General features: G+C 36.4%; 1 protein-coding gene across 1 annotated transcript; it reads left to right on the forward strand.

Annotated features, from left to right (window-relative positions):
• Nucleotides 1–13,828: 13,828 nt before the first annotated feature.
• On the forward strand, nucleotides 13,829–14,449 carry LOC133306226 (uncharacterized). The gene has a single exon (XM_061506519.1). It carries the CDS (start codon nucleotides 13,829–13,831, stop codon nucleotides 14,447–14,449), a length of 621 nt encoding a protein of 206 aa, XP_061362503.1.
• The last annotated feature ends 509 nt before the right edge of the window (nucleotides 14,450–14,958 follow it).

A 14,958-nucleotide genomic window follows, 5' to 3' on the forward strand; every position in this document is an offset into this window, starting at 1 on the left:
ATGTATTCATACAGAATTTGGCTCCGTGCCACTTCTCTAATACTTAAATTTAATAGACAAACAGACTTATACAAAACAGAACCAGAAACAGATAACTAAATACAACATAAACATGTACATCTCAGAACATATACAAAAATCACTCAGATACAGACATCAGACTATACATATGTATGATCATACATCATGCTACAAAAAATTTGTACAGTCATCTAAAATATAATATCAAAAGTCCTACCCAGCTGAGACACTTAATTATGTGCAGGCCCCTTGCCCTTAGAGGGCTCTCCTGTTATTACAGGAACACCTGAAACATGTCCTCAAACGGGGTGAGATACAACTATCTCATTAAATTCAGGGTTTATAGAGTAGTCTCCAACCATGAGTTCACTTCCTTCTTGAAAGGTTAAATACAGAGTATAGCAAACATCATATAAACATAATTAGATAAGACATCCAGAAGTTAAAATCTCTCCTCGGATAATCTAAACAAAACCTCCGAGAACCAAAGCGCTCACGAAAGTCAACAAGATCTCTGAGAACATAAGTCCTTACGAAGTACAACAAGATCTCCCCAAAATCGAAGTCCTTACAGAAGATATCAGGATCTCCCAAGCATCATAGTACTCATGGAAGATAATAAAGTATATGTTTATTGGCCAAGAACTAGTAATCAAGCAAGTCAAGTATCTCATATAATTATCATATTCACAAATCAAGGCATCAAGAATGCATATTATATGGTCACGTATCATTAGCTACGTGTAAGAACCCGCACCGTAAATTAAGGAAGTTAATTAAGTAATTATGAGAAATTAGAAAATAATTCCATAATTGACCCTAATAATTATTATGCGGCTTAAATAAATATGGTAAGTGATTAATAATGCTGAAATTCGCTTTTCTGATGAAAAGTGCAGATACCGGTTCTGCTACTCGATATAAATGTGTACCGATGAAGTATCCCGGAAAATTATAATAAGTTTGGGAATATTCCTAGAATAATATGTAGGACTTGTAAAACAAGTTTCAGGTCAAAATAATGAGAACTGGTGCAGGAACTGATACTGGCTATGTAAAAGTGCGTACCGGAAAGGTGCTGTAAAAAATAAAATAAAAATATGACAATTCCTAGAAAAATGGCTAGGTTCAGAATCCCAAGTTTGAGATTAAAATACTAAGCGTAGCTAATAGCTCCGTGACACGGACACGAGAATTTTTTTGAAATTTATGTGTCCGACACGCTCGGACAAGCGTCCGACACGCTCGAACAAGCATCCGACACGCTCGGACACGCGGTCAATATTTGGGTACACGCGATCAACATTTGGGGACACGCTCGGACACATTTTGTTTTTATTTTTTTATTTTTTTATTTTTTTAAATCTTAATTTTATTTTGTTAACTAAATATAAAATAAATAATTTATAAATTAATTTTTTTTCTGTTATAAAATTTGATATTAAAAATTAACAAACTACGAAAAATTATTTATATTTATATTTATGTTATGAAATTTAAATATTTAATTGGTTATATGACTTATTATGGACTCTTATATGTATTAAATATAAATCATATTATATATATTAAAAATTTAATTTAATATCAAAACGTGTCCCAACGTGTCCAAATATGACATTTTTTTAGAATTAACGTGTTGGCGTGTCGTGTCGTGTCCCGTGTCCCGTGTCCGTGCATTATAGGCTATTAGTGCTAATACAGTGAAATTAATTTAATGAGCCTATAAATTCTAAAAGCACAAAACCCTAGGCAGATTTTGGGAACACTACGTAGGTGCTTTTGGCTGCCACCCTTTCTCTCTTCACAACTCCATAGTTTTGCCTTCAAGAAACATCAAACACACCATTGACCACCTAGAGGCACTCTTGATGGAAAATAAATCAAACTTGAAGACCATTTTCGTGGGTGAGGTTGGGCAGTAGCTGATGGTAGCATCAAAGTCTCCAAAGATTCTTCTTTTTCGGTATTAGAAGCCTTGGATACACCTCTCAACCCTTCCTCTTGAATTTTGTTGAAAAGATTGAGTTTTGAACATGTTTAATGAGTAAAAATGATAACTTAGTAGACTACTAGATAGAACATACATTAAAAGGGTAACTTGAACATCTATGAACCTTAAAAATGATAAATTGTGGTTTTGGTTTGCGAAAATTGGCATTTTTAGTCGAAATCTGGGTTCTGCTGATGTTCTTCCCGGGTAGATCTTTTACCCTACCCGGGTATATGTTCTTCAGCAACTTACCCGGGTACATACCCTGGTACCCGAGTACAGGAATCGGCAGTGAACATAGTTTGCTAAAAATTCAATATCTTGAGCTACAGACTCCAAATTGGGTGCCATTTTGACCTATGTGTATCTAACACATAGAGCTACAACCCTATAAAATTTAGTAGCCATTGGATAAGTGGTTTGATCTCAGTGTTAGTTTTAATTCGCGACTTGGTTGCTGGAAATTCAGCTTGCAACAGTCACTTTGCGAAAATCATAATCGGAGTTATACAACTCCGATTGAGACATAAAATATGTCGTTGGAAAGCTTGAGATTCTAGTTTAACATATTAGAATTTCACAATATTTGGTAAAGATTTACAACTGCAGTTTTAAAAATGGTAAAGACAGTTTGTGCTTGGGGGCTTTGGGAGAAGCCTGCAGTACGCTAAACAAAAAAGAAAGTGTAGTCTAAATGTCATGAAATTGTAGAATCTGTTTATTAATGATATTTTGTACATAAAACAGATTGCATATGTCGAACTGTGTGACTGTTGGTGTGTCTGTTTATACCGAGCCTTTGGATAAGGATTTTGGCACTACAAGTAAGCTTTCGTGTCCTCGGTTTAGCCATTATTGGTTCCACCATGTCCCATGGGGGGATGGTTATATGCATGATGTGTTTTCATGTACTGTTTTGTTGAAATGCTACTGAGCTGTTATGTGCAATTGCTTATGATATGTATGTGGTGTTACGCCTATACAGGAGGCCATGGGATGGTCCTGTAGGCGGGTACAACATGGGTTGGTACTGTATGGGTAATAGACGTATTCCCGCACTTCTCTGATTAGTAAAATTGTTAGAACACAAAAGACATGATTATCTGCTGCATTGCACTATTTTGGAACTTATTCTATTATCTGCTTTTGAACTTATATTGCACATGTAAGTGAGCTTGGGGTGGAAGATCCTTGAGGACCCTTTGTCTTACTGAGATTTCTGTTTAGAGATCTCACCCCACGTTTGGGGCACTATTTCAGGTTCAGGTAATGCTGGGGTTGAGACCTTTGGCGGCAGGAGGCCGGAGCTTAGTTGATTGATATATGCTGTATGCGGACATGACTGGTTATTGGATGCTGTTTATGTTTACAGTCTTTATGATTATTGATGTTGAGACCCTTGTTGGGCTTTGTTGCCTTATTTTGGTGAGCATGGGGATTGTCCATGCCACGTTGACTTGACTTTGCTATTTTAGACTTGGGTTGTATTAATGTATCAGGATTATGGTCCGAACTACGTGTTGTAGTTCCGTGATTTAGATACACACAGTGAATCTATTTTATGAGGTATTTCAGTTAATTGTCCTTGCAATTTACATATAGGCGATGTTTTTATGAAAATGGTTAAGTAATTCAACTTGGCTAAGTTAATGACGTCATAATTGAAAAGAAAAAGTTATTCCGCATATTTTATTAAGCGTGGCTTAAGACGATGACATGTTAACAAACCGGGTATACACGAGGTGTTACATTTCATGGTATCAGAGCACTTTCTAGGGAAAAGCATGTATGTATTGCAATAACTTAGGGTGTTTTGTTGTGAGTCTGTCTAGTGTGCTTCCTCTGATGGGTTTTGCTATGATGATGCATGTGTGATCACACTGTGTGGGCCTGATCAACTCAATTTTTGTGTAATTTGTGCAGAGTCATGGTAATGCCTAGGAGAAACCGTGAGACCACTGAGGATCAGTCAGATCCGGTCCTAACTGCATTGGCAGAGATGCGGGTGGCTAAATTAGCCAATCAAGAGGCCACTAGATTGGCCAACCTGGCGATGATGGACACCTTTCGAGAGGCGAACCGGAGAGCCATGGAAGATGTGTTGGAGGCGAACTGACTGGCGTATATGACCATGGTACGAGTTGTATTGGAGGAGATGAGAATTGGTTGTCATGACGGCCAACATCCTCCGGTGCCACCACCTCCGTCCCCGCACCAGTGGGAGTGGAGCTAGAGGGATGTTAGTTGGGAATGTATTCTCGCTGTTTGAGTGCATCCCGTGTGGAAAGACTCATAAGGGTACTTACGGGCAAGAACAAAAAGTATGTTTCAGATGTGGCCAGCCAGGTCACCTTATCAAAAGATGCGCTTCCAAGGCGGAGCGAGTTGCAGGAATACAGAATGTCTCAGTATGTCGCGAAAAAAGATAGTTGGATCGACATCTAAGGACTCCGAGAAGATTCGTGTGAACCAGGAGACAAAGAAAGTCAAAAAACCAGAGGCTAAGGGAAATAGTGGTTCCACTTCCTGGAGGAAAAAAAAGTTTGGAAGCAAGGGTAAAGGGAAGCAGCTACAGGTCAAACAACTGTGCAACAAATTCAAGAGGTCTACTACTCTGACAAACAACCTTTCTAGACCTTCGACTATACCGAAGTGTATAGGTTGCGGGAAGGAGCATTGGGGATGCTGTGTTTCGGGTGAGCTGATATGTTTCAAGTGTGGCAAGTAATTTTAAGTAATATTGAGGAAATCAAATCCCTAGCTACACTTAATTTTAAGTAATTTCAAGCATTCTTTCTTGCATTCTTGGTCATCGTTCTTAGTTTTCAATCTTGAAAATCAAAAATATTGTTTTTACATTTCTGTTTTTAATTAATTCAAAATCACATTCACAAAAAGTTTCAAGATCGACCTAACTTTGGTTATATAAATAAGTTATTTCTTGGTAAATAAATCCTCGTGGAAACGACAACCCTACTCATTTTCACTATATTACTTGTACGACCGATGCACTTGCTGAAGTCGCAACAACTTGCATGTGAATTATAATCTACAATTGATTGTATTTTACACCTTTGAATTAGGTGTTCTTGGTAGCAAGCTATTTTGTGAATATTTCAAGTGTAAGTTCAAGTCTTGATAAAGTTTATTGGAATTCAAGTAAGCTTCAGATTTCAGCTACAAGTGGTAATCTCTTGGTTTAAGGTGTAGTCTTGTATGTTTATATTTCTGGTTCTGTTAGATACTTAGTGTAGTTGCATTCATGCAAATAATGATACGAGACTATATAATATGCATTCTTGATGCCTTGATTCGTGAATTCGATAAGTATATGTGATATTTGACTTGCTTGATTACTAATTCTTAGCCAATGAACATATAATTTATTATCTTCCATAAGTACTATGATGCTCGAGAGATCGTGATATCTTTTGTGAGGACTTCGGTTCTAGGGAGATCTTGTTATACTTCATGAGGACTTATGTTCTCGGAGATCTTGTTAATTTTCGTGAGGGCTTTGGTTCTCAGAAGTTCTTGTTTAGACTATCCGAGGAAAGATGTTAACTTCTAGATGTCTTATCTAATTATATTTATATGATGTTTGCTATACTCTGTATCTGACCTTTTAAGCAGGAAGTGAACTCATGGGTGAAGACTACTTGCCACTATGTAGAGTGTCAACTTGCTTGAGCGTGTAGAGTGCTCTATAAGGATTATCCAGAGCTTCCGGCTAAAATATACTCAACAATTCTCGCCGGAAAAACTCCCAATCGGCATTAGGGTTGTTTACCTCCCACCACAAATACCACTGAAGTGCCTCGTCTTCTAACATCACCATTACTACTGCCACTTTATCTTCCTCAGTTATGCCATTGATGACAAAGTACCTCTCCACTTTATTTATCCATCCATAAGAGTCCTCACCATTGAACAGGGGAATTTCAAGTCATCTATTCATGGGAGAAACTGGACTGAATCTTCTTCCAAACACTCTGTTCGGGCCAACATTTTCCTCATGAGAACCACTTTGTCTTTGCTCCGCCATCTCATCCAACCTTCGGATTATTTCAGCGATGCCTATTTCACTAGCCTCCATTCATCTAAGTACCTCTTCGTGTTGAGCATCACTTCTGCGCATCCTTTCTTCCCGAACTTCCATACGATTCTCCATATTTCTCGTGACAACCATCCCACAGAGCTCCAAGATCGTAGCTCTGATACCAATTTGATAAGGACCAACCAGTAACTAACACAAGAAAAATGAAAATAAGAAAATTATATTGCAAATCTGCCAACAGTTTATCAGAACCAGTAACACAATAGCAAATTCAAGACGACTACAGAGACAATTGCAGAGGCAAATTACAGAGTAACGCAGCTTAGTGACCTATTACATACCCAAAGTAAACATTACACTAGAAAGTAAATAATGCAGAAAGTAAATAATGCAGAAAGTAAAGGATAACATGGAGCAATTGGAGAGGCTTCACTCTCTCCCAAGATCCCAATTTTTCTCTTCTAATTCTCGATGCCTTTCTCTCTCATCAGCAGCGTTATTTAATCCTCCTCTCCCTTGCGTTGTTGTGTTCTCTCATTCTGTTGTAACAGAATAACTAAGTCATCAATTGGATCAGAGTTGGTTGAGACCCAGATTCTTCTGTGCTTGTCTCTTCTATACACATTGGGTTGGGCTTGGGCTTGAGTTGGGTTGTATCAGTGTACCTTACCATCAATAAGAGACAGTTCCCACGGATAATTAAAATGCATACAACTTTGGACTTCCCATGTCAGTACAATTTTCCACAGATTCAAGCAATTGAAAAAGCTTCATTGATTCTTCTTGCCTCACCTAACCCCTTCATATAACATTTAAAATAAAATTACAATTTAGCAACAACAAAAAAATAATTACAATGAAGCTCAGTCATAACAGATAATTAAAATGCATACATCTATCTGAAGCCTTAGATTTTCAATGATAAAAATAAAAAAATCTCTATATTATAAACTGAGAGGTTATGTGGAATTTCATTATTCTGTCAATCTGCAATGAATCAACAATCCATAAATTTCAAAAAAATGCAGTTATACAAGATAGCAAAGATCCACGCATGGCTATTGCAATAGTTAAGAATGCCAGGAAGACGATAAACTTAAGTACTAGGTAGCATGATAATAAATCAAGAATGCGTGTGAAAATAATTTTGTAGATGTAGGCAGAAAATGAGTAACTGAGCACAAGTGAATCTTATTACTTGTCAAACCCAAGTGAGAAGCACACGTATGAATGGGGAAACTTCAACCTCAGCAAACAACTTTTTTTTTTGTTTCCAGAATAATCCATATGATTGGGAACCAATATGCAGCTTTCTGAAAAAAAAAAATGAGACATGAAACAAATTTTTTTCAATCACAGTCCCAAGGGGAAAAATACAACTGTTCAAAATATTCCATTTAAGTAGACTAAAACAGATTAGTTTCAAACAGTTTTTAAAAAATGAATTTTTTAGACTTCCAATTCCTTTGATTAAGGATTCATGAAACCCCTCCTAATATCAGTTCAGCACATCAATTTATAAAAATTAACTCTATCGAAATACCAAAAATATCAAGTTCCCGTGCACTTTCCTCTAAAAGTATAAATTACATATAATTAATGAAGAAAATTTTCTATATTCCTTTCATCACCTTCACTAAACTACCAATTCGAAATTCCCAATTCTAGCAAGCAAACATACAACCAAATTGATACATTACAAAAATGCACAAGCCCGTAATAAAGATTTAGCATTAGCAGCCAATAAAAACAACACACCAATTCACAAACAACATCACAGTACAGAACTATTAAGCCAGACATGTAATGGGGTCTACACTGTACACTAACTCCAAACAGCAAAGGATGAAAAACACAAACAACAACATAGAATTATTAAACAACTCCAAACACCATCGTGAAATTTTTAAATGATAACAATTCCACATAACAGAATTGTTAGATAGAGAACGAGACTATTTGTGAGACTATAGGGGTAGGTTTGGATACAAAGGTTAAGAGAAAAAAGATATAGATGGTTACTTTTTCATTTTTGGAATGGAAGTCATATAATGATTATAGAAAAAATAAAATAAAATAAAATAAAGATAATTGGAGGTGTAAAGAACCTTGGAATACACTACCCCAAACCTGGTTGGATTGTATCATCAAGTTTGGAATAACACAAGTTTCCCAGGTAGAACCTTTGAATCAGGTTCAAGTTATCTTCATCAAGTTTGGAATGAGACAACTTACCCTTTTCAAATTAATATGCAACCATAAACATTGATGAAACATATAAACAATGCTTATCATTTTGGCCAACAAAAGAAAGATTCGATAATTCAAAACACACAATTAAAAGGTAAGTAAATGGTAATTAAGACTTGTCTATATAGTTTTTAACCCCATTTCCCCCACCGTTTTGAATAATCGATCTTTAGGCATATCTTTTGTGAGAGCATCAGCCAAGTTATCCTTCCATCTCACATCGATCAAGGGGATAACTCCTTATTTTCTCAAATAATTCAACAACATGTCTCAATCTTATATGTCTTCTCTTTGAATTAAAGAGAGCATTTTTAACAACTTGGACAACTGCTTGATTATCACAAAATAGGCTTAAAAATTAATCTTTAGTCGAGTCAAAGGAATATCCATAATCAGATTCTTTATCCACTTTGCCTCTTCGCCGGCTAAGGCTAAAGCAAAAAGTTATGATTCTATAGACGAAAATGCAATACAAGTCTATCTTTTGGATTTCCAAGCAACAATATCTCCACCCAAAGTGAATATATATCCACTAATGAACTTACTATTTTTGATTTCTGAACACCATGACATATCAAAATAGCTATCCATAATTGAAGGATAACCAGAGTAGTGTAGAGCATAATCTTTAGTACCTTTAAGATATCTCATTAGCCTATCGAGGGCATCCTAATGCTCTTTACTAGGGTCACTAGTGCAACGACTCAGAATGCCAACTGTAAAGGCTATGTCAGGTTTAGTGCAACTTGCAGCATATATGAGACTTCTAATCAGTTTTGAATACTTTAACTGACCCACACTGGTCCCTTCACGAGGACTCAGTCTTTTATTATAATCATATGGTGTCTCACTCAGTTTGCACTCACTGTATCCCCAGGTAGAAAGTAGCTGCTCAATATAATGAGTCTGGCTAAGGGAGATAACTTGCCCATCAAAGCTTACTTTCATACCAAGAATGGTATTAGCAATACCAAGATCTTTCATGTCAAATTCTTTAGCTAAATCAGCTATCATGTCACTCACTACAGAATGATCAAAGCCAAGAATTAACATGTCATCCACTAGTTGTCTTTACATCCATTTGATGCACTACATAGTGTTCAATAGATGTCAAAGCAAAAAGAATTCTTATAGTTGATAGATGGCACACAGGTGAATAGACATAAAAAATAGTCTATTTCACTTTGTTGTCTATAGCCTTTAGCTACTAAAGGTGCTTTGTATCTGGCTATCGATCCATCACTACTCAATTTCTTCTTCAGTACCAACTTATAACCTATAGCCTTATCCTCTTTCAGCAAATTGACTAGCTGTCAAGTATGATGACGCAGCAGAGAGCTCATTTCATCATCTATGGCTTCTGCCCACAATAGAGATTCCCTATATCTCATTTCTTCTTGATAGGAGAATGGATCATCCCTAGATGGTAAGTGACAAAGTCCTTGCCAAAGTCTTTGGGAACTCTCTTTCTCTCATAGATACTCTAACTGGAACTGATTCAACAACCAGTTATGTGTAGTTACTGTCAGAAGGGTTCAAATTCTATAGGAGATTCTAAAATCATATCTGTAGATCCAGAGACACTCGAGCCATGATCTTTGATAAACTTATTCTCAAAGGATTCTGCATCTCTGGATTCTATCACCGCATGTGTAGATAGATCCAAAAACCTATTTGCAGCACTGTCTTCTACACTTCCCAGGTATATATAAATAATGGTTCTAGGTCCCACCTTAGGTCTCTTAGGATCTTGTATTTTTCCATAAGCAATACATCCCCAAGTCTTAAGAGTATCATATGTACAAGAACACTTATGCCATATCTCATAAGAAGTCATACACAACTTAGAGTGCGACAACCTATTCAAGATGTGATTAGTAGTTAGAAATGCTTCTCCCCAATTGGAGGAAGGCATGCTATAACACCTCGTATTTGTGAAACATATATTTATATATTAAATGTGGATTAAAGGGTAGGATTAGTGAAAATCCTAAAATTAGGGTCAAAATATAAAGGAAGGGAAAACGGTAATTCGCCAAACACGTAACCCTAGGAAAGTAAAATTTAGTAGGAGCTCTCAAATGGGAAAACTAACACTGAAAATGGATTCAGAATGAAAAATTGAGTGGTTAAGCAAGTTTCTGGAAATTTGATGATAGTGTTTTTACCAGTAAAAATATTGCGGTACAATTGCATCGTAAAGCGTACCGAATGAATTTTGAGCTCTAGATTTGGATATAAGTTATAAATGGTACATAGGACTAGGAAATATGATTTCGGGTGAAAATTGATGGAAATTAGAGTGTTTGGGGAAGCATGCCATAACGACTTAAAACTGTGATTTCTCCGAACGATCGGAAAACTCCGGATTCATCTGATCAAGTGCAATTAAATGACAATGGTTAATGTTGAAAATCTAGAGCTTTCTCCTCCATTGGGTGGTTGGTGGCGGTTTTGGACCATTCAAGTGTTGAAAATCATTCTTGGGATGCCTAGCAGTTGATTGGTGGTAAGTTTTGTCCTCCATTTTTGGTTTTGAATAGGATTGGATTTTGGTGACCTAAAGCTTGCATTCTTGGATTGAAGTAGTTAGAGAGCTCAAATTTAAAATGTGTATTAGATAAAAGTGGATTAGAATGATGTTTTAGAGTGATAGAAACCATAAAAATTATTGATGAATTATTTGGTAACTTAGGCAATTTTGAGGTGGATGTTCATGACTTTGTGAAATGACTTGGTTGTAGGGTTGTGTAATTGAGTTGTGGAGTATTTACATGAGTTAATTATAGGATTATATAATGTGTGGAAATGTGAAATTGGATTGAATACCCCTAGGCATGTGACCATGAACAATTCGGCCTATTGAGGTCAAATAGGGTTTGATGATGTAAAAATTATATAATTGATGTTGTGTGATTGTGAATTGTGTTTAAATGAGTTGTATGTTGGTGCGGTGAAATGGATTTGGAAGGAAAAAAATTGGATTTGTGTGAGTGTGTGTATTCGGCCATTTAAGGAAAAATTAGGAAGAATGGTGCTAGGTTGATATTAAATTGAATTAAGGACTTGAATGAGTGTTGTGGTAATCTTGTGAATGCATAGGAACCTTGAAATAAAATTAAGAAAATTGTTTGGTAATTTTAGGCCATATGGTCGAAGCTTGTCTTGTGGGGAAGGGATTTTTGTTGCTTTGTAATCTTGTTGGTTGCACCTTGTATTACTGATCCTTGTGTGATCATTGTAGGTTCCCTCCCACGGACGTAAATTCGGAGCTTTGAGCTTGGTGGGTTACCTTTGGTCCTTGACCAAAAGGATTGTGGTAAGTTGTTATGAATATATACATGTGTACTTTAATAAGCATGTATATGTCTTGGTTGATTGTAATTGAAATGGAAATGGCCTATGTGTAGGCATTTCTTGTGAACCAAGATCGGGAGTACTGTGAGTTGGAGCTACCAAGAGAGGGATATTTTATCAGGTATTCCTTGGTACTTGGATTTTATCTCCGTGTGTGCTCCACCATGCCCCTTGAGGGTAGTGGTTGGAGGTGTATGTTAGTAGTATATTATAACATGCTCATGCATTTTGTATGTATAATGGTACATAGGATGTACGGTGTCTCTGGCCACTAGACTATTGCCTTCTGGCGTTACGGACTTCTACTGGATAGGTCTCTATGAGGGAGTTCCAGTTGACATGGGGTCGTGGTGTGTATAGGGCAGAATATTTTTACACCGGTGTAAGAGTTAGAAGTCTTACACCCAATCTTGACTATTGATTCACTTGTATCCAATGGTTCACATTACTAAAAAATTTAAGCCCTTAGATATAAGTGGAATTAACGGACAAGATTAAGAGTGTAACTTACACTGGTGTAAAATAATTCTGACCATATATATATATATATATATATATATATATATATATATATATATATATATATATATATATATGCAGCAATTTGATTGTTCATCCTAAACGTATTAGTTGGAATTTAAATTAATAAAATGTTATTTATATATAGTATATATGCAGCATTTTCATTATTCGTCTACCATATTAATTAAGGAAACAGAAATAAGCATCTATCCCTGATTATGAATTTTTATATACTTAATAATTGGAATTTTGCGAACAATGTTATTATTAATTGTGAAAGGATGGAATTATTTAAGCATACATATTTGCAAAGTGAAATTCCATCTCAAATGGAGCCTCTCAGATTAAAACTTTTTCCCCTCTAATTTGTATTCCTTGTAGACTTATGCAAAAAGGTCATGCTAAAATGCCATACAACTTTGTCACAAGCAACCAAATGATGGTAGCTCAGTTGGTGCCAAAGAACTGAGTAGGTGAGGGTGAGAGCATGTGTTCGATCCTTTCCAAAACCGTCTTTGAGAGGGGTTTAAGTCAATTCTTAAGCCCGGGACCTCTTCGAATCGGACTAGTCGCGAAGCGATAAATCAATTGTAATATTCAAAAAAAAAAAACTTTGACACATGCAAACTGAGAATTAGTTGTTGAATAGTAATGTTAAGAATGACTGATTGTAGCATGTAACATGCAAATTTTTGCCCCAATATATGGAGGAGATCCTAATCGATGACACAAACAACACCCCAAGAAGATGTATAATCCGCTCTTGGCATTTTGTACATTCAAAAATAAAATAACTAAAGCATATCTTTACAATAAAAAGCAAAATTATCACCCTATCAAAAAGAGGACATTATTTATTGTGGTCCGATAGCACCATTTTTAGGTGGTCCCTTAGTGTAAATGCAAGGGTAAAAGTGGAAAAGGGAAAAATTAACAGGGATAAAAAGGGAAAGAAAAAATTGATGTTGTGAAATGGAGCATCAATTATTGGGTGGTCCTGGAGCATAAAAAATATTTCTCAAAAAGAGGGGCTAATATTGTATTTTCTTCTCAACCTATTTCACATCAGACTCGCCGTACTAATTCCATGCTATTAAGCTCTTCCATACTTTTTAAGATTGGAAGCAGAGGAGGACGAAGTAGTCTTCCTATTTGTTTTGTTTTAGATGTGTTCCACCGCAAACATCTTTCTATGCAAGGATTTGGGAAGTGCATACTAGTTATAATTACAAGAGCAACTTAATTTATGTTAGTTATTCGATTAAATATGATTTCATAATGCAATTTCATTCCTGATATTCTTATCTATCATAAAATTATAAAGTTCTAACACTTTGAGGCAAGCGGAAAATGTAAACGATACCTTTCAGAGATAAAACATGATCTTTGTGATAGATAATGATAGATAATGTTTATCATTTCTGTTATTTCTGTTATTTTCTTTTCCCTCTTTTCCCAACTGCTATATATAGCAGCACATGTATCCCTTTGCAATATATCAATATACAATAATAATTCATTCAGTCTTCTTCTTCGTTTTCTGTTTTTCTTCTTCACACCGTGTGTGATTTCTTCTTTAAGCATCAAGGTCTGATACCTCCCATGGTATCAGAGCTTTTCAACGATCCATGGCATCTCCTCAATCATCACCAAGATCATCTACAAGCTCCAAAAATGCAAAATCAGTGAAGCTCATTATGAAATCGTTCTCAAACCCAATTGCAGACAAACTTGATGAAGACAGCTTTCTTCCTTGGGAGCAATTGGCTCTTGCTTCCATCCATGGCCACAACCTGCAGGATCATCTGAGTGAAGAAAAGATCCCTACCCGTTTCTCTACCCAAGAAGATAAAGATCGTGAAAAAGAATCAGAAGGTTATGCAACCTGCCATCAGCAAGATCATCTTCTTGTGTCCTGGCTGCTCTCTTCCATGAACATATCCTTCAAAAACAGAATGGTAGGATGCAAATTTGCTCATGAAATCTGGACAAGGCTGCAAGTATACTTTGCTTCTCATACACAGGCAAAGGTCAAACAATTGAAAAACCAGTTGAAAAACATCAAGAAAAAGGGACCAGCATCAGACTACCTCCTTCAAATCAAGAAGATCATTGATTCTTTGGGTGCTGTTGGCTCCCCATTAACTGATGCAGAATATTCAGAAGCTATTCTTGATGGCTTGAGTGAAGAGTACACTCGTTTAATCACCTTTGCAATGTCAAGATCCCCACCCTTTTCCATAATTTAGTTAGAAGCCTTTCTTCTTGCTCAAGAAGAAATACTCGAAAAGTTCAAGAAAATCGATCCTGTTCCCATTCAGGCCAATGTCAAACAAGCTACTGCACAGCAGGGAAACAGATTCAATAACAATGGAAACAGGTTCAATAACACTGAAACCAGGTTCAACAACAATGAAGGCAGATCTTTTGGAGGAAGAAGAGGTAGAGGAGGCCGCGGGTTCAGAGGTGGAAGATCACAAGGTTCACCTTGGAATTCTTGGAATCAAAATCGTTTGCAATGCCAAATCTGTGGAAGGTTAGGACATCCTGCTTTAAAATGTTTCTACAGTTTGACTCTAACTACCAACAATCATCACAGAATGTTTAGAATCCCCAACATCCTCCACCTCCACCTCCTTCATTCCACAACCCCAAGGCATATATGGCAGGACCAGCATCACTCACTGACAGCTCTTGGTATCCAGATTCTGGTACCACTCATCACCTCACCCATGATCTTGGTAATTTTTCTTCCAGC

The sequence above is a fragment of the Gastrolobium bilobum genome, unplaced genomic scaffold, assembly GCF_033153095.1.
Source record: "Gastrolobium bilobum isolate Gb01-03AN ecotype WA unplaced genomic scaffold, APGP_CSIRO_Gbil_v1 utg4894, whole genome shotgun sequence".
In the NCBI taxonomy this organism is placed as follows: domain Eukaryota; kingdom Viridiplantae; phylum Streptophyta; class Magnoliopsida; order Fabales; family Fabaceae; genus Gastrolobium; species Gastrolobium bilobum.

Bases quoted from the DNA above. Each gene is read 5' to 3' on its own strand.
- LOC133306226 (XM_061506519.1), top strand. From the start codon at position 13,829: ATGGCATCTCCTCAATCATCACCAAGATCATCTACAAGCTCCAAAAAT.